The sequence below is a fragment of the Eptatretus burgeri genome, chromosome 11 (genome assembly GCF_056783735.1).
Source record: "Eptatretus burgeri isolate ZD-2024b chromosome 11, Ebu_testis_v1, whole genome shotgun sequence".
Lineage (NCBI taxonomy): Eukaryota > Metazoa > Chordata > Myxini > Myxiniformes > Myxinidae > Eptatretus > Eptatretus burgeri.
Window position 1 is genome coordinate 74,829,935 of NC_140971.1, and position 19,767 is coordinate 74,849,701.

General features: G+C 47.5%; 1 protein-coding gene across 3 annotated transcripts in view; it reads right to left on the reverse strand.

The window, feature by feature from the left end:
* The window catches only part of KIDINS220 (kinase D interacting substrate 220), a 199,163-nt gene that overhangs the window by 153,148 nt on the left and 26,248 nt on the right, over positions 1-19,767 (reverse strand). For all 3 annotated transcript variants that reach the window (XM_085847019.1, XM_085847018.1, XM_085847017.1), the window contains exons 14-17: positions 18,139-18,397; positions 17,672-17,760; positions 17,061-17,205; positions 15,801-15,963 (exon numbers count right to left, since the gene is read on the reverse strand). In XM_085847019.1, the coding sequence (XP_085703145.1) occupies positions 15,801-15,963; positions 17,061-17,205; positions 17,672-17,760; positions 18,139-18,397 (656 nt within the window). The remainder of the gene's footprint in view (positions 1-15,800; positions 15,964-17,060; positions 17,206-17,671; positions 17,761-18,138; positions 18,398-19,767) is intronic.

Consider the following 19,767-nt stretch of genomic DNA (forward strand, 5'->3'; position numbering starts at 1 on the left):
TGTCCCTCACTAGGTTTCCTGGGGAGGAGGGTGTATGATATCGACACCCAGCAGGATTAAAAACAAAACCTGTCAAAGGGCGGAGAAGCTCCTTGTGAGCCAACGGCCATCCATATCTAGTGCCAACTGTATCTGCGGACGTCCTCCTGCAATTGGGTTACTTATTATGAGGAGGTTGTTGGCAGGATTTGCACCCAGGCCACCATAAAACCCTTCATTCCACAAAACATAAGAAAAGCACAAAAAAGATATCTGAAAACCCACTCCTGTGCAGCTGCCCTCCGCAGGGCAGCTTACCAGATGACAGGATTGGGGCAAAGCCTTCAGAAAACCCAATCTTTGATGAGAGGAGGAAAACAACAGGCTAACCTTCCAGGGTCAGACTGTGGTAGTGCGTGTCAGGGTGGTGCCGAGGTGTCGTCCACCAGATGGGAGTCTCCTTTGGTTAACCTGAGGCGGTGCCTTCAGATGGGTGTCTGGAATGTCCTATCCCAAAGAGAGGATGATCACCTGTCTCTGTTGCCATCTGAGCTCAAGCGTTTGGACATCGGTATTGCAGCACTCTCTGAGGTTCGGAGACCGGATTGTGGAGAGACAATGGCGGGTGGTTACACCTACTCTGGGTCTGGTCGCTCTGATGGTTACCATTCCCAAGGAGTTTCTGCAGCTGTACCCATTAAGCTGACCCCAATGATAATTGAGATAACACCGGTCAACGAGCGTATTATGAGACTAAGGATTCGTCACTCCTTGGGTGTCGTTTCCATGGTCTCTGTGTGCTCGACTGAGGCGAGTGATATCACCGTGAAGGACGCCTTCTCCGCTAGGCTCAAGTCAGTGGTTGATCAGTGCCCCAGGCAAGATACTCTTCTCGTCTTGGGGGATTTCAATGCATCAACTGGAACTGATAGGGATGGTTATGAGACGTGTTGGTCCCAATGGGTCTGGAACTGTGAACCAGAATCGCATTAAGTTCCTTGACTTTGCAAGAAGTCATGGACTTAGGGTGGCTGGTTCATGGTTTCAGCACCCACAAGCTCATCGCTGGACTTGGTATTCCAATGCAGGTGGTGGGGCAAAGGAGATTGACCATGTGCTCGTTGATGGTCGCTGGAGGATGATCCAGAACTGCAGGGTCTACTGGAGTGGAGTGCTCAGTTCCTCAATACTGACCACCGGCTTGTTGTCGCAACTCTGAACTTGCAGCGTAAATCAGGGAGAATGGTACCGTCCCAGCCTCGGCTGGATGTTGGCAAGCTCACAGATGAGAAGGTAGCTGAGGAGTTTGCGAACAGGCTGAGTGGGGATTTGGGGGGTCTGGGTGCTTTGCGGGAAACCTGAAGAGTTGTGGAGTGCCTCCAAGACCACCCACCTTGATGTTGCCTGTGGCTGTCTTGGAACTCACCGTCGGGCAAAGAAGAATTTTGTCTCAAGGGACACCGGATACCATTGACCAGAGTCGAAGGGCCAGGTTGAATGGCAGAGCTGAGCTGTTCAGGGAGCTGAGCCATAAAACTGTGTGTGCGCTAAGGGTGGACAAGGAGGCCAATGTGTGAGGAATCTGTGAGGGGTGGAGCATCACATGTGGTCAAGTGATTCTCGTCCTTACAGGGGAATTTGCGCATTGCGTTCATCCAAGCCCATCCCTCGGAGCACTACAGTTAGAGCAGAGAGTGGTAGGCTCTTGACAGAGGAGTCAGAAGTGAAAGCCCGTTGGGCCGGTTACTTTGAGCGGCTGTACCAGGCTGATCCACCAGCTGTCGAGTTGGATGTCATTGGTGTTACCATTTATATTGCTGATGCTCCACTCAACTGTGATCCACCTTTGTTTGTGGAAACACAGGCTGCGGTAAACCGGTTGAAATGGGGTAAAGCTCCAGGGATCTGTGGCATTCATACTGAACTTCTCAAGGCTGGTGGAAATGCTGCATTCGTGTCGTTGCATGCAGTTCTGTGCTCTGCCTGGAACACAGGCATCATTCCAACTAACTGGAAGAGGGGCCTCGTTGTCCTTCTCTGGAAAGGGAATGGTGATTGCCAGGACTGCAACAACTACCGAGGGGTGACGCTGATCTCAGTGCCGGGCAAGGTCTTTGCTCGGATAATTCTTGATGGGGTTCGCCACCATTTGCTTGAGCACCAGCGTCCAGAGCAGTTAGGATTTACACCAAAGAGGTCAACGATTGACCGTATCCTTGCTTTTTGGGTCCTCATCGAATGCAGACGAGAGTTTCGGCATAGGTTGCTTGCAGCCAATGGTGATCTCTGTAAAGCGTTTGATTCAGTGAATAGAGATGCCCTCTGGAGGATTCTTGGTCTTCGTGGGGTGCCACCAAAACTGATCAATCTGATGTCTGAACTATACTCTGTGATCAAGAGCATCAAGAGTGCTGTGAGATGTGGTGATACCATCTCTGACTTATTTCCAGTTGTTACTGGAGTTCCTCTGGGGTGTGTACTGGCCCAAAGACTTTTCAGCGCATGTGTGGACTGGATTCTGGGGAGGATGCCGGAGAGAGCAAGCTGCGTTGCATCATTTGGGAATGTCAAGATCTCCGACCTTGATTTCGCAGATGATACAGTCATCTTTGCGGAGACTCTAGATATCCTTCTGGGGGTCCTCGAGGTGCTGAAGGAGGAGTCGGAGCCACTGGTAGTACGGGTTTCCCTGGTCAAAACGAGGATGCAGGATTTCAATGATATCTTGGATGCTGCTATCCTGAATGTACCTGTTTGTGGTGAGGATGTTGAGGTCATGGAGGGATTCACTTACCTTGGCAGTGATATTCATGTCTCTTCTGGCTGTGAGCTTGAGGTTAATCGACAGCTGGGTCGAGCTTGGGGAGTCATGGATTCACTGGACAATGGGGTGTGGCGCTGCCGGTACCTGTGCAGGAGGACGAAAGTCCAAGTCTTCAGGTCCTTGGTGCTTCCAGTATTGCTCTGTGGATGTGAGACACAGACTCTGACCAAGGATCTGAGACGGAGACTTAATTCCCTTTGGTACCAGGTCTCTTCGGAGAAACCTTGGCTATCGCTGGTCGTATTTTGTGTCCAACGAGCGGTTGCTGAGAGAGACTCGGATGAGATTTGTTACCTGCATAGTCCATGAGCGTCAGCTGCGGCTGTATGGACATGTGGCTCTTTTTCGTGACGCTGATCCTGCTCACCAGATTCTCTCAGCGAGGGAGCCTCGTGAATAGAGGAAGCCAATGGGCTGACCACATGCCTCGTGGTTGCAGTAGGTTGATCAACATCTCAAGATGAGGATGGGCCAGGCATCTGCCTGGGGATGGCTAGATGGAGGCCCCTAGAGTACTGGTGGAAAGTGAACGCAGCAACACGCTGCTCCCATACCTGACCTGACCTGACCACCACCACCACCCCACTCCCCTTGATATTTTCAAGCCACCGGAAAGGTAAAGCAAATAGTGGCGAGAACACTGCCAGGTTTGGCGGAATCAATCGGAGTTCATGATTGAATAGCAACCCGCCGGACTGTGGAGTTTTCTCCGGCTGGGAGTTCGGGAGGAGTCAAAGTGCTTCTCGTCGTGGCAAACCTCGATCCCGGAGTCCATATCAATCCATGAGAAATAAGAAGGGCACTTGGTGGAGCGCAGACCTCTGCCATGTAATGCCTGATCCATGAGGATATATGAAGCCCAATACATTTTTGAAATATTATGCTCTACAGTACTATATCATTTTTGGCCCCGATCTCTCAATGGTGAAGAATCACTTTAAAAATTTGAGTCGCCAGATCCGGATCCGCATCTTCACTAAAATCGAATCAGTTCTTCCTTGTCACACACCCAACCTGTCCACCAGGTTTAATCCGAATCCGTGCACAACTTTTTGAGATATCGTGCTATATATCATTTTTAGCCCGATCTCTCAATGGTGAAGAAATCACTTTAAAAATTCTAGTCGTCGGATCCGGATCTTCCCAAAAATCTAATCGGTTCGTCCTTGTCACACACCAAAATTATTGACAAAACCTCATCCGGATCCGTCCACAACCTTTTGAGATATCCTGTACACAAACAGACAGAAAGGGGTGAAACACATAACCTCCTTCACCTTCGGTGGTGGAGGTAATAAAACAATCCAATAACGTTAAGCAGACAAGTTCTCTCATCTACACACCAATTATGAGAAATCACAATTTATTGACGATACCCACGAGGCAATGAAGTATATGATAATCACGCTATCTAATAGTGCAAGCTGAAATAATCACGATTTTGTTTTGTGACGTTTGATACAAACCCGTTGTTTCGGAGGGGGGGTTTTTATTGTCAGTTGCCATTAATGCCTCTGACACCATTTGTTTACTCCCACCATGATTTACTTTCTTTACGTGATCTTTGGCCACTTACCATAACCATCATAGGATCATGCAATTCAATCTATCGTCGCTCCATGTTGTATGAATACGCCTACAGACAAAGAGCAACCATATTAAATTATGAGGAGCTCTCGGGTAATTTTCACAATGCAAGCATCTAATAGTGGTCCAATATTCCAAGGCAAGTTATTGTGAAACATTACGAATAGCACAGTCTATTGGGCTGGCTACGTTACAGCTCCCGAATACATGATCATTGTTCAGAAGCACATCTCGTCATTGTTCACAACTACTCAAAAGCCAATTGATATTTCCACTTTAAATTCCATACCAATAACATCATCACACCAGTGTAGTTGGCAATTCAATGGATGAAATCAACTGGACATAGATTGAAGTATGCCGTCTACTGTGGGAAGCAAGGAGAAGCTGATGTTTTGGACAATAGCTCTTCGGTGGAGCAATTCAAAGGGTTAACACTCAAAACATCAGCTTTTCCTTGCTTCCCAGATTCATGAAGTGACGTACCTCAATCGATGCTATATTTATTTCATCCACCGTTCTATCAACCGACGCAGATAGATACTAGCCTTCACTGGTTCATAATTCGAGTTTGCAAGTCAGTTTCCCAGAATCAAAATCTCTTACATTTTAAATTGCCACATCAATCAGACAGATTTCCAACCTCAGATTTTTTAAAGATCACTCATGCCGTTTTCCTTTAAGTATGCATATTCCACGAGATATACATTAACCAGATATTCATAATGAACGTTCCCTTGGCAAAGGTTTGTAAACAGCATTGCATCAAATTAATATTAAGACAACAGATCTACACAAAGGCCTGAGCATCTATCTCTCTATCTCTATCTCTATCTCTATCTCTATCTCTATCTCTATCTCTATCTCTATCTCTATCTCTATCTCTATCTCTATCTCTATCTCTATCTCTATCTCTATCTCTCTCTCTCTCTCTCTCTCTCTCTCTCTCTCTCTCTCTCTCTCTCTCTCATCGATGGGTGAGCCAGGCTGCCCTCAACGCAAAACAAGGAATAAGACAGAGTGGCTGGAATTAGACTTTTAAATCGCATGCTTTCCGTGGCACACCTGCAGAACTGCATGCCGCTTTCCGCCGCGTGTGCAGGATCTGCAGCGCGGTATAAACGCAGGTGCCTGGCTTGTCATGTCAGCAGACGCACAGCCTTCATTAGGACACCCTATTAGTATTGGAAATACGTCTAACCTCTTGGGTAGTGTCGAACAGGTCTCCTTGGCTTTTAATCTAATCTTCAGTGAGGAATAGCTAGCTGAGTGACAATAAAAACTGTCCGCTTGGACACTTTGACACAAAGGGATAGCGGCATTCAGAAACTACATCGAAGTAAACGCGCCATCACAAATCCCCACGCTTCCCACATAATGCAAAGTTCAAAGATGGCAAAAAGTAATGACCAAATATCAAATTTTGATTTGAAATTTCTTCCCCGTTTTGACCACTGCTACCATAAGTCCCCAACCCTGGCACATTAACCAGAGGTCAAATTCAAAACAAATCGTTATTTATATATTTCATGCAACTCCCAATGTTGATTGCAGATACAAAGTTTCATATAAAAATTACCCCCGTGCGGGAGTGATGGTCATCTCTGCGAGAAAATATATAGCCTCCTGAAGGTAGGGCAGTTTTTGCAAACTTTGAAGTCACGTGACGCGAAAACGAAAGCGAATATCGAAAATCCGGCCTGACAAAATTTAGATATTGTCCCATAGATTCATATGCCACAATCAAATTCAAGATCGCTTGAGAAATGTAGGAGAAGATAGATTTTGAAAATCGTCATTTTCGCATTTTTTGCCAACTTTGAAGTCACGTGACACGAAAACGAAAGCGGATATCGAAAATCCGGCCCGATCAAAATTTAGATATTGTCCCATAGATTCATTTGCTGCAATCAAATTCAAGATTGCTTGAGAAATGGCGGAGGAGATAGAATTTGAAAATCGTCATTTTCACAACTTCAAAGGCCTCGTGACCTTGACCTTCGGTGACCTTGAAAGTCATACCATCGTGTACGTCTCATCGACCTCTATCAGGGTCACTAATGACCAGATCTCCTGCTTCAACTTCATTGTGTACGGACGGACGGACGGACCCATATTACCCTCTCACCAATATTATTAGGTCATTGGAAATGACCTAAAAAGGTTTAATATGTGCCCGTAATTTCACTATTCGATACTTGACATTTTGACACCGCCCAAGGGGGTGAAGCTAAATATGATACTGCTCTCGTACCTTGCCATCTTGCCATGATCATAACTACCAAGTTTGGTGACTTTCTGCCCAACCTTTTAGAGGAGATAACGTGATAGAGACAGACAGACAGACAGAATCCTCATCTCATCTTCTATCTATAATTCCAGCAATCTGTGTGTCTGTCTGTCTGTTTGTCTGCGACCGCCGTTTCTCGATGACCGCCGGTACGACCTCATTGAAACTTGCCAGGAATATTGCGGGGGACCCGCGGATGTGCCTTTGAGGTTTGATATCGATCGAACGAGCGGTTCCCAAGTTACGGCCATTTTACTGCTTTTTCAGTGTTGAAAAGGTGTATATATATAGCAGCTGAAGGTGTCGTTCCACCTTCTCACCTTATCATGCCAATTTTTTCCCAAATTATTCATAACCGGACGACCACCGGTCCGATCGGATTGAAACTTGCCAGGAATATTGCCGGGGACACGCAGATGTGCCTTTTCGAGGTTTGATATCGATCGGACGAGCGGTTCCCAAGTTACGGCCATGTATCTGTGAACCAATGACAGGACACGGTGCTATGACATAACGAATGACGTCACAATTAATGTTTATTTAATAAATTTAAAAATTTTTGAAGGATTGACGTCACAATTCTTCTTTGTTTGGTATGACGTCACAATCGACACTGGGGACCTGGGTATGTGCATTTCTATGGGTATGTGCCATTCCAGGGTATGTGCCAAACTCCCAAGGTTTGATCATTATTCAAATTATTAATTAATCCCAAGGTTTGAATTTTCCGGAGAGAAACAGCTGTTTCCCAAGGGTTTGAAAGCTGTTTTTTCCCAAGGTTGGAATTAATCATTGTGCTTGGTAGACATTTGTGAATACATTTACAGAGAGGGACGAGAGAGGAGGGGGCAAGAGATGGGAGGGAGAGAGAGGAGGGGGACAGAGGGGAGAGAGGGGAGAGAGGAGGGGGAGAGAGGGGAGAGAGGAGGGAGGGAGGGGGAGAATGGGGGAGAGAGGGGGTGAGAAAGAGGAGGGGGAGAGAGGAGGGGGAGAGAGGAGGGGGAGAGAGGAGGGGGAGAGAGGGGAGAGAGGAGGGAGGGAGGGGGAGAATGGGGGGAGAGAGGGGGTGAGAAAGAGGAGGGGGAGAGAGGAGGGGGAGAGAGGAGGGGGAGAGAGGAGGGGGAGAGAGGAGGGGGAGAGAGGAGGGGGAGAGAGGAGGGGAGAGAGGAGGGGGAGAGAGGAGGGGGAGAGAGGAGGGGGAGAGAGGAGGGGGAGAGAGGAGGGGGAGAGAGGAGAGTGAGAGGGGGAGAGAGAGGAGGGGTGAGAGGGGGAGAGAGAGGAGGGGGTGAGAGGGAGGGAGAGAGAGGAGGGGGTGAGAGGGAGGGAGAGAGGGGGTGAGAGGGGGTGGCAAGAGAGGGGAGGGAGAGAGGAGGGGGAGAAAGAGGAGGGGGAGAGAGGAGGGGGGAGAGAGGAGGGGGAGAGAGGAGGGGGAGAGAGGAGGGGGAGAGAAGAGAAGTGAGAGGGGGAGAGAGGGGGAGAGAGGGGGAGAGAGGGGGAGAGAGGGGGAGAGAGGGGGAGAGAGGGGGAGAGAGGGGGAGAGAGGGAGAGAGGGGGAGAGAGGGGAGGGAGGGGGAGAGAGGGGGAGAGAAGGGGAGAGAGGGGGAGAGAGGGGGAGAGAGGGGAGAGAGGGGGAGAGAGGGGGAGAGAGGGGGAGAGAGGGGAGAGAGGGGGAGAGGGGGAGAGAGGGGGAGAGAGAGAGGGGGTGAGAGGGGGAGAGAGGGGGTGAGAGGAGGTGGCAAGAGAGGGGGAGAGAGGAGGTGGGGAGAGAGAAGGGCGAGAGGAGGGGGAGAGAGAAGGGCGAGAGAGGGGGTGAAAGGGGAGGGGCAAGAAAGGGGAGAGAGAGGAGAGGGGAGAGAGAAGGGTGAGAGAGAGGTGAGAGGGGGACCAAGAGAAGGGAGAAAGGAGGGGGAGAAAGGAGGGGGAGAAAGGAGGGGGAGAAAGGAGGGGGAGAAAGGAGGGGGAGAAAGGAGGAGGGAGAAATGAGGGGGAGAAATGAGGGGGGAGAAAGGAGGGGGAGAAAGGAGGGGGAGAAAGGAGGGGGAGAAAGGAGGGGGAGAAAGGAGGGGGAGAAAGGAGAGGGGAGAAATGAGGGGGAGAAATGAGGGGGAGAAAGGAGGGGGAGAAAGGAGGGGAGAAAGGAGGGGGAGAAAGGAGGGGGAGAAAGGAGGGGGAGAAAGGAGGGGGAGAAAGGAGGGGAGAAATGAGGGGGAGAAATGAGGGGGAGAAATGAGGGGGAGAAAGGAGGGGGAGAAAGGAGGGGGAGAAAGGAGGGGAGGAGAGAGGGGGAGGAGAGAGGGGAGGAGAGAGGGGGAGAAAGGAGGGGGAGAAAGGAGGAGGGAGAAAGGAGGGGGAGAAAGGAGGGGGAGAAAGGAGGGTGGAGAAAGGAGGGGGAGAAAGGAGGGGGAGAAAGGAGGGGGAGAAAGGAGGGGGAGAAAGGAGGGGGAGAAAGGAGGAGGAGAAAGGAGGGGGAGGAGAGAGGAGGGGGAGAGAGGAGATGGAGAGAGGAGGGGCAGAGAGGAGGGGGAGAGAGGAGGGGGAGAGAGGAGGGGGAGTGAGGAGGGGGAGTGAGAAGGGGGAGAGAGAAGGGGGAGAGAGAAGGGGGAGAGAGAAGGGGGAGAGAGAAGGGGGAGAGAGAAGGGGGAGAGAGAAGGGGGAGAGAGAAGGGGGAGAGAGAAGGGGAAGAGAGAAGGGGAGAGAGAGAAGGGGGAGAGAGAAGGGGGAGAGAGAAGGGGGAAGAGAGGAGGGGGTGAGAGGGAGGGAGAGAGAGGAGGGGGTGAGAGGGAGGGAGAGAGGGAGGGAGAGAGGGAGGGAGAGAGGGAGGGAGAGAGAGGGTGAGAGGGGGTGGCAAGAGAGGGGAGGGAGAGAGGAGGGGGAGAGAGAAGGGCGAGAGGAGGGGGAGAGAGAAGGGAGAGAGGAGGGGAGAGAGAAGGGAGAGAGAGGGGTGAAAGGGGAGGCAAGAGAGGGGAGAGAGGAGGGGGAGAGAGAAGGGCGAGAGAGGAGTGAGAGGGGGGCAAGAGAAGGGAGAGAGGAGGGGGAGAGAGAAGGGCGAGAGAGGGGAGTGAGAGGGGGGCAAGAGAGGGGAGGGAGAGAGGAGGGGACAGAGGAGGGGGAGAGAGGAGGGGGAGAGAGGTGAGGCAAGAGAGGAGGGGGGACAGAGGAGGGGGAGAGAGAAGGGCGAGAGGGGGGCAAGAGAGGGGAGGGAGAGAGGAGGGGGGACAGAGGAGGGAGAGAGAAGGGCGAGAGGGGGTGAGAGGGGCAAGAGAAGGGAGAGAGGAGGAGGGAGAGAGAAGGGCGAGAGGGGGGCAAGAGAGGGGAGGGAGAGAGGAGGGGAGACAGAGGAGGAGGAGAGAGGAGGAGGGAGAGAGGTGGGGGTAGAGAGGAGGGGGCAGAGGAGGGGGGACAGAGGAGGGGGACAGAGGAGAGGGGACAGAGGAGGGGAGAGAGGGGGGCGAGAGAGAGGGCGAGAGAGAGGGCGAGAGAGAGGGGCGTCACAATTCTTCTTCTTCGTTTGATATGACGTCACAATTAATGCTGGGGACCTGATACTGCAGGCAGGAAGCTGCACATACTGGCACGCACCTACGGGCCCGCCCCTACGGGCCCGCACTAGTACAGATAAAAGCCATAAGTGATGGGTCTAGTCCATCCATCCATTTGAACCACACTCTGATCAGAGTGTTGGTGCTGCCCAAGCAGTCTCCTTGGCTATTGGGCACAATCCTGGACGGGTTGCCACTCCGACACAGGATAACGGCAAGCTGGCACTCATTTTGCCGACCTCGGAAGGATGACAGGCAGAGTCAACCCCACCTGGTATTACTTCAGCAGCCAAAAGGGCTCAAACTCAGGACCCAAAGATCCCAAGCCAGCCACCCTAACCACTAAGCCAACTTCAGGCTTACTTACACACAGACACAGACACACACACCCTCCCATCTATTCATTATCCAGAAATACCTTATTGTTTCTTGCCTGACCTCCACAGAATGTTCAGAGAAATCCATGAGCACACAAATCAGTACACAGACCCTCCATTTAAAATGAAATTCCTGTTCAACACTCAATCATGACATTATTAATGTTGACTCATTAATTAAATACATATTTTAAATATATATATATATATATATATATATATATATATATATATATATATATATATATATATATATATATATATATATATATATATTGCCACGTCTGAGGCTCCGTTGACACAGTATTCCTTAGCGGTGGGACCTTTCGTCCCAGGAAATGGTAAGTGATGGGTGACTGCTTAAAAAGCCAGTAATCCCCACGGCAGCTTCTTTGCTTTCATTTGTTTACCAAAGCGGCAGCACATAGGACACCTGTCATGTTGTGGGGCAGGATAAAACCCAGAGCTGTTTCCTGTGTGATACAAGGTCCTCCCTAGACTAGGTCAGGTTAGGTAAGGAGCAAAGAAACTTCAAGCCGAAGACAAAAATGTCTGCAAGATTAAAACGTGTAAAACGCTTCACTTTCTCATAGTAATGAGAGATTTGTCTCCCAAATTTGATCAAATATCAAACATGTTAGATTGTCGACTGGATGTGAAGAGTTACCTGCAGTTTCCATGCCAACAAAAGTTTAGTGCTGTACATCACATACTGTTGCGAATTTGGAAGCTTACTGCACACAACAGCCAGGTCCTATAGATCAGTTATATCGGTAAGTATGTGTTTCTAGGTAGGGTCCCGTCCTCTGTTTAATGGGTGATTAATTGTACGTGTGTTTTGAATTATTTTATAGTTAGGATTTTTACATTACCAACAACAATGACAACAACGCCCATCTTCGCTTCTTCACCACCAACGACAACACCCATCTTCGCTTCTTCACCACCAACGACAACAACACCCATCTTCGCTTCTTCACCACCAACGACAACAACACCCATCTTCGCTTCTTCACAAACGCCAACAACGCCCATCTTCGCTTCTTCACCATCGGCCTTCCCCACGCGCATGCGTGTCAAGCACAGCCGTGGGCGGAGTCCAATGTGCCAGGCGGGGCTTCCTTGGATGTTGGAGTCTTGGATTTCGCTCCAAATACGGGCATGGCGCCCCTCAGCCAATTGGAAGGGTGCGAGCACGTCTGCCACCTCTCGGCCAATGGGGAGCCAACGCAACATGTTGTTGTTTGACTTCCTGGTCGAGGGGCGGAGACATGAGCACCTCCTCCCGACCAATCTCGGACGGCCGGGAGATCGCCCGACACGCCTATCCAATGAGGGGAATGACACGAGACGGATCCCTCCCACCTGTCAAAAAGGAGGGATATAATCATGTGGGGGGGCGACCCAGTGAGAGAGTCGGAGGGTTCGTTGGTTGACAGTGAGAGAGTCGGAGGGTTAGTTGGTTGAGGCTGAGAGAGTCTTCCCGCCGTGAATCGTCGCCTGTTCTGCCGGTGGAGCGTGCCAGCGCCCGACGCTACCCTCCGTACCTGGTGCTTGGAGCGGCATCGTGTTGCGGGTTCGAGTCCCGCCGGGCCAGATCGTCGGCAACCGCACGAAGCGGGAAGGTCCAAGCCAGTCTCTTACCTCCAGCTCACCTTCCCTCCAAGCTCGGGATATCAATAAAGGCTGCGGCCACCATTTCTTTGGGTGTGTGTCTGTGTGTGGGCCCCTCTTTTAAGTAGAAATGCATAAGTGCTTGTATATAAATTGCATTCCTTTTATTCGGTTAACTCTGCCTTCTTGCGTGCTCCCCTGCCACGTTATAAATAAATATCCCTTTTGTTAAATGTTCCAGCTCGTTTTTGTGTTTCTTTCATTGGCTTAGCACGGTGTGTGTTGAGAAATAGCGAGGCAGTAAATTGTTCATTTGGACTGACAGGCCTTGATAACGTCCGCTCGGGTTACACACGGTTCGGGCTCGGTGACGGCTCGTCCCGCTCGAGGTCTGTCGAAGGTGTGAATTCCCTGGTAGCTGTGTCGCGTGGGTAATTAGGTATATTGAAGTTTGGCAATTAACCTGACCCCACGCGGTCGAATTATTGGCGATTCATGGTCCTGTAAGGGACCCGTGCCTTTCGGACTTATCCGAGGGTCACGACCTAAATTCCGGTGTGTTCGGTGGAGCAGACTACTGCTCCCTCTCGCAGTCGTGCTCGCCACCGATAATCCGGCCCTGCAACAATACATCATGTTGTAGGATTGTGGAGACTGCTGTGGCTCACCTTGACTGAATCCGATTCTTTTTTTCCAACTTGCGAATAAAGTCGAGACTGGCCATCGCTGCCAAATTTTCCCACTATTATTACTGACCCAAAAACAAATTTCACACAACTTACACTTTCTTGCAGCCAATGACATCCCATCGACATTGTGGCAAAAAAACAAGCCATGCATGCCACAGTTCCCAATGTAAAGCGAAACGACTCACGGAGACCACCCAAGTTGCTCGGATTGAGCAGGTATATGGAGAATCCCAGTTGTAACAGTGAAAGCTAATAATGCAAGTACGTCTGGGAGAACAAGAAGAGAAAGAAGCAATGGTAGTGAACACAACCACGTGTTTGCAACTGCTCAGCCATCTTGTGCAAAATGCAATTCTCGGACATTAACAGGACCAATCCGCAGGTGCAGCTGTTAGGCCGTATAGCCGTGTGCATGGTGGTGTTACCCGCTCTTGTTGCAAGTTAGCACGAAAGCCTGATCAGGAGAAAGCTTTCACTTTGGTCCCATAAAAGATAGTTGATATTTTGTCCAATTCTCTCCATTTTTTTTTGACAAGGACCTTCAAGTCATGCAGACCTCCACTCAAAACTTTGGGAACCTATATTTGAAGAGGATTTGCTTTCCAATGACAAATTAGAAGGGCACCCGGTAGAGCACATACCTCCGCCGTGTAATGCCTGATCCATGAGAACATATCGGGCCCAATACATTTTTGAAATATCATGCTACATATCGTTTTTGGCCCGATCTCTCAATGGTGAAGAATCACTTTAAAAAAATAAATAATTCTCATATCCAGAATGGGATTCGGATCTTCACCAAAATGTTCACACCCAATCTGCCCACAAAATTTCATCCAGATCCATCTGCAGCTTTTCGAGATATCGTGTACACAGACAAACAAACAGACAGAGAGGGGTGAAAACATAACCTCCTTCACCTCCGGTGGTGGAGGTAATAACCATTCCAATCTCACAAATGGCTACTAACCAGATATTTGAACCTCATTAGTACAATGTACAAATGGAATATAAAGCACCTTTTGGGGTGTTCCAAATTCGTATCTGTTTCTAATGGCACACCAGGTTTTATTGGCCGATATACCTTGTAACAAGGGTCGGCTGATAATGACGATGTGGACGACGAATAATTTACAGGTAATTATCGTCCGTTCCAAGTACAAGAAAGGTGCATCATACCAAAGTTACGTGTATGACAGGCGTACCCACAGGGAAGGAAATTTACAACACCATACTTCACTCGGTGAGCAAAGGTACCCTTTCCTTCGTACCCGACAGTCTTAGACCTGTGACCAGAGTCAATCGGGCAAAAACACCATCTGTAACAGAAGGGCAAATTGTTCATTAAAACCGAGTGGACCTTCAGCTTTCAGCCGCAGCCACATACCAGTACCTCCATTATCATATCATGTGCAGCCGAAGTGAAGTGAAAAATGCCATGAAATAAGGTCAACGTCCTCAGCAAACGTTATTTCGGTGATGTGGCACGAGTCAGCTCTTGAAATATTTTACGGGCAGGACGTTGCATCAACGGGTTTGGTCAGATAGGATTGTCAAGCTGTGGACAAGTCAGGCAGCATTTGCTGCTGGTGGGCATTAAAGACGCCACAGTGTCTTTTGCAGGAGAAGGCCGCGATGTGCTGGTATCCTGATCAAATTCCAAATTCCTGCTTTGTTACTAGAAAGGCAATGGCAAACAATGCAGTGTAATACTTGCTACGAGACTGCTTTGGCAGCACAATACCTGCCCTAATGGGGGGTGGGGGTGGGGGTGGGGGGAGGGGGGGTTATGAAAAGGGTGCGAAGAGGTTGTGAAGAGACTGCAGGCAGAGGAGAAGAGAGAGATATTGAGCAAAATAAATAATATTAATAACAACAACAGTGTTCAGAAAGATTGGGAGGGGCAGCACCAGTGGTTGTGAGGGTTCACAGTCGATGGACTCATGATTGAGATATTATCAGGAATGTTTGAATGAAGCTATTAAGTGCAGTATGACAACAAATCAGTGCAGTTTATTGCTCATTTAAAATGTTTTCCCACCAGCTTAACCACTGATAGAGTACTGTGTTAGGGTGGATATCAAAGAATGTAGAGGCTGATTGCCTCAGAGCTGCTTGGATCTTTTACACATCATAAAAAGCAATTCTGGTATGGAGCCAGGAGAGGACGTTGAATTACTGAGCGTGCCATATCGAGGTGGGGATTTTAAGCTGGCTGTCCCGTTTGCAATAATGGAGCCATAAAAAGGCCCACTGCATATTTTTGCAAGAGGAAAACCTTCAGGCAAGTATCTTGGCCACATAAATGGCAATTGTTCATCTGCACAACAGCTACGTGGGATATATACAAACCAATGTCCGTACAATCTTTCTGGTCAATCTACAAAATCCTTCCAAACAACAAACTTTATACCTGTGCAATTTAGTGCTTGCTTGAGGATTAGTGTGTGCAAGTTCATTAAAAAGGGTAACCAAAATTGGATGTACAGATGATATTGGCACAACTTTCCTTGCATACCCCCATGGTGAAATGGTCAAGGACGATACTGAATCCAGAACCACAGGTTTAAAAAACACAGTTTTCAGTGGACGATCAGTGAAACAAACAACGGTATAATCCTTGGATTATTGCGGGCACACCTCCTGGGCACACTGGTGTACATGTCCGTGCTCTATAGGTATACCGAAGGGATATTATGCACACCGGCACATTGAGGTTTACACATTAGCACATGACATTCTGTACGTGCTTCCACTCGTAGAACACCACCAATCAAGGCCACAGGTGACAACGCAGGAGTTGCATACCGATGTTAGCTCTAGGTAACAATGAGCCAAAATTTGGTTATTACTTCAGCTTTTGATTGGCAGGCAATGTTCACAACCGTGTGCTTGACTTACCGCTCGTAGATATTTTTCAGTGTGGTGTGTTCAGGCACATTCTCAGCCTGCTCGAGGAAGAGCACGATCCAAGAGCTGCGGTAAGGCCACTGTTCCGTCAGATTGATCCAAGATGCCAATCGATCCCAGCTGAAGGAAATTTGATTTGCACGAAGGAGACGGCCTGTCCGGGTGACACACATTAAGAGTAGTGCCTCCTTACCAAGGTGCTCAAACTCATGTTAAAATTTAAAAGTGACTTTTCAAAATCAATCTGAAATTCTGAAATGATAGCTTGACACACACACACACATATATATATATATATATATATATATATATATATATATATATATATATATATATATATATATATATATATATATATATATATATATATATATATATATATATATATATATAAGCACAGCTGTAAAGACACATTTGTGAATGTCTTTACAGCTGTGGAGGAACTCTGGGAATGGTTTGAATCAGCAAAGGGCTCATCTTGGGTAGCTCTTTCATGGTTGTTGCTTTATGCAACTTCTTTGGCTAGAAGAGCATGGGAGGAGTCGATTTATTTATATAATCCACCACGGTTAATTGATTAGGTGTGAGCTAATTGGTTATTCCCTCCATTCACAGGTGATAGATGTGTGACAGTCAATCACCGGGATACTAAGTGCAAAAGCCACTGCAGTGACAGTCTGGTGTGGGACTCATCTGTTGGAGATCAGGTGGGAGCATTTCTCCACTCAAAACATTTTGATATATATGTGTGTGTGTATGCATGTATAAATATATATATATATAAAAATATGTGTATTGTATATACATTTTGCATCTCAACAGAAGCAGTGGAAACAGACATTGCAACAAAACTGAGAAAGTGTTTGATTTGGCCGGTTTAGTATCCCCATCTGAATCCATGGCTCATGATGTTGGGATACAAAGTTTAAAACCCACATAATTATTTCACAATAATTACTTAATGTACAAGTACACTGATGCCTCCCAATGGTCTAATGCTGCATGAGATTCATGCACCAACTCCACCATGGGCTTTGGACAAGAGGAGTGGGGAAGGGGAAATGGTGAGAGACCTCAAAAACAATGCTGTGCTTGTGATGCAAGGGGTTACTTCAATCAAATCCATCAATTTTCAAGCAAGAATGAAGAGCATGCCACCTGGTGGCTGAAAAATGTACACGAATATACACAAAGCAAAAATATTCATCAGCCAAACTTTGTGTCGCAGGTTGGAGCGAAACTCAGCCTTACCTGTTAACGACACAATGTTGAGTATTCGCCGCATGGCCTGTGGGCTGATGTCGCTGGACCAATCTTCAGAAAGCAGGAGCTTTGAGAGATCGAAAGACATCTGCCGAGTAAGCTGTCGAGAAAGGGTGCGACGTCGAGCTGTATCCTAAAAAAATAAAAATAAAATATTATTGTAAAGCTAGTTCAAGAACAACATCATAGAATCAAAAAATTCACAAACTGTGCATTGCAATGACTGCAAGAAAAAAAAAGTTCTTCCCATGGTTGTTATACGATGTTGCAAATCATTATGGAAACATTAAGGAAAGAGGGCATAGAATGCAAATGCTATAGTCAACAGAAATACTTTATCAGATGAAAATAAAATACACCAAAGTATATTTGCCTGTTGATGGTTCACACCGATTCTATGTCAACCAGCCAATTAAAAAAATATGTCACACCAGTATGATGCTGACAAAAGTACAGACAGTCATTTGCTCAATGTGGAAGAAAATTATTAAGTGTCCCATTCAGCAATAGCTCCTGCAACTGGAATACTGCATGACAAGTGTGTAGAAATCAGTGATGATGTAGTAATCAGGATAGGCCACAAACAATATGAGGCATACCCTCCGGCACAGGGTGGACTTGCTTCCTTGCCGCGTCAGCTCACCCAGTCTATGCTGCGTTGGCCGAGCATCGCCGTCTTCCATCCACCCTGTTCGAGACAAAAATAAAATTGAATCCAAAAGGTACATTCAAAACCTTGTTCTCCTGTAACATAATAGTAGTGAAGATCACTGTCTGCGTTTGTCAACTTTTTAAACACAAAAAAATGACGTTAGAAAAAGGAACAGCAAAAAATGTAGATGGAAGGCGAAAATCAGAACTGGCTTCGAGCCAGCTGTAAAGTTTCCTTCAAGAAATGTTTTGGAGATGTTTACGATTTCACACTTTGGCAAACCATATGTGTTTGGATCGAGCCCAATTCAAAATTACTGAGCACAGAACAAATGTAAGATTGAACCCCCTGCCTTAGCAGGATTGTTTGTTCCTCGTCTGCAACTGCTAACCTCGCCGAAATGCAAATACAAACCTGCATCAGGTGTATGTAGGTCCCCATTGCTAGCAGTTGAAGGAAGCTGCTGGCTGCAGGTGGTGAAACTACGCGATGCAGGGCCATTTCGGCTATTCAGGAAGAATGGTAGATGTACAACGTTGCGCATATAGTCATGCCCGTTGATGTTGGAGTCACGAAGAACAGCATTAAGGTTCTGGTTGATGGCTTTAATGATGATGTGCGGGTCGCTGGCAAAGAGAGAGATAAATGGGGCCTGCGAGAAGAGGATGCGCACCTGCAGGCCACGAGTAATGTATATTGTAAGTATGGGGAGATTGAAGTGAATGTTTTGAAAATGTAGTCAAAATTCATTAGCAGCACCTGTTCATTGTGTGTGTGTGTGTGTGTGTGTGTGTGTGTGTGTGTGTGTGTGTGTGTGTGTGTGTGTGTGTGTGTGTGTGTGTGTGTGTGTGTGTGTGTGTGTGTCGGTTGTTATCTCTCCATGCATGTTCCAGAAGATGGAATGGAGTCCTCCCAGGTAACGAAGTATCCACCTCCATTTTGGGAAGGGATCACGATTCAATGCATGGACCAAGCTGTGAATTTGGACCAAGCTGGACCAAGCTCAAGGTTTCGTTCCAAGCGTTCTTTTCAGGATCTTCACCGAGCCCCGGACAGCTTTGAAGTGCAGTTCGTTTAATGGTAATATTCTCAGGGATCATTTTTAATATCTCCAGTAGGTTCTCCTTAATATCATTCCTGTTACTCCAGTTATCACCGGTACAATTTGGGCATTCTTCAGGTTTCCAGGATCTTTTGACTTCATTTTTGAGATCTTGGTATTTGGTAATTTTCTTCATTTCTGCACTGTTTAGGCTAAAATCACTGGGTACAAATACCTCAATTAGAAATGCTTTATTTTCTTCTTTGTACCTAAGCACAACATCGAGTCGCAATGCTTTGTTTTCTATGTTCATGCTCGATGGGTTCATCAGGTCTTGCGTGCGCATTACATCCTTGTTTTCAATGATCGCTCTTGGTTCGTGTTTCCACGAGTTTTCTGGGCCTGGAATATTGAAGTTTTTGCAGATGTGCCAGCGGATTACTCGACATACTTTGTTGTGCCTCTGTGTGTACAACTATTCTGACACGAGTTTTTTACATCCCGATAGGAGGTGATTTGTGCTTTCTGTTTGTACCTTGCAGAACCTACAACTGTCCGATTGACTCAGTCCCCCCCATTGTATTGAAGCCATTGGTGTAGTGTCCCTGGTCTTGGACATTTATTGGGATTTGTTCTCCATCCCAGTTGAGATGACCTTTTCTTAGCCATTCCAATGAGCGTTATTTGTCCATGTCCAATCTGTCCAACTCTTTCTTCTTCTTTTTTATTGTCTCCCTGCTCCTTTCATTCTCCCAGATGTTGGTGTATATCTGTTGACATTTTAGTATATATTTTTATTTTGTCTTATTTGCAATCATTATAGCTGTATTTGTTGACGTTTCGGTTTCATGTATGACATCTTCTATTCACACCTGTGTTTGAAAATTTTTTGCAAGGTAGGTTAGGGATAACTTTCTGGCTTGCTGTCTTCGTGATTGCATACAAATTTGATTCTGTAGCCTGTTGAACTTTTCACATACTCAGTCAATCATGCAGTTCTC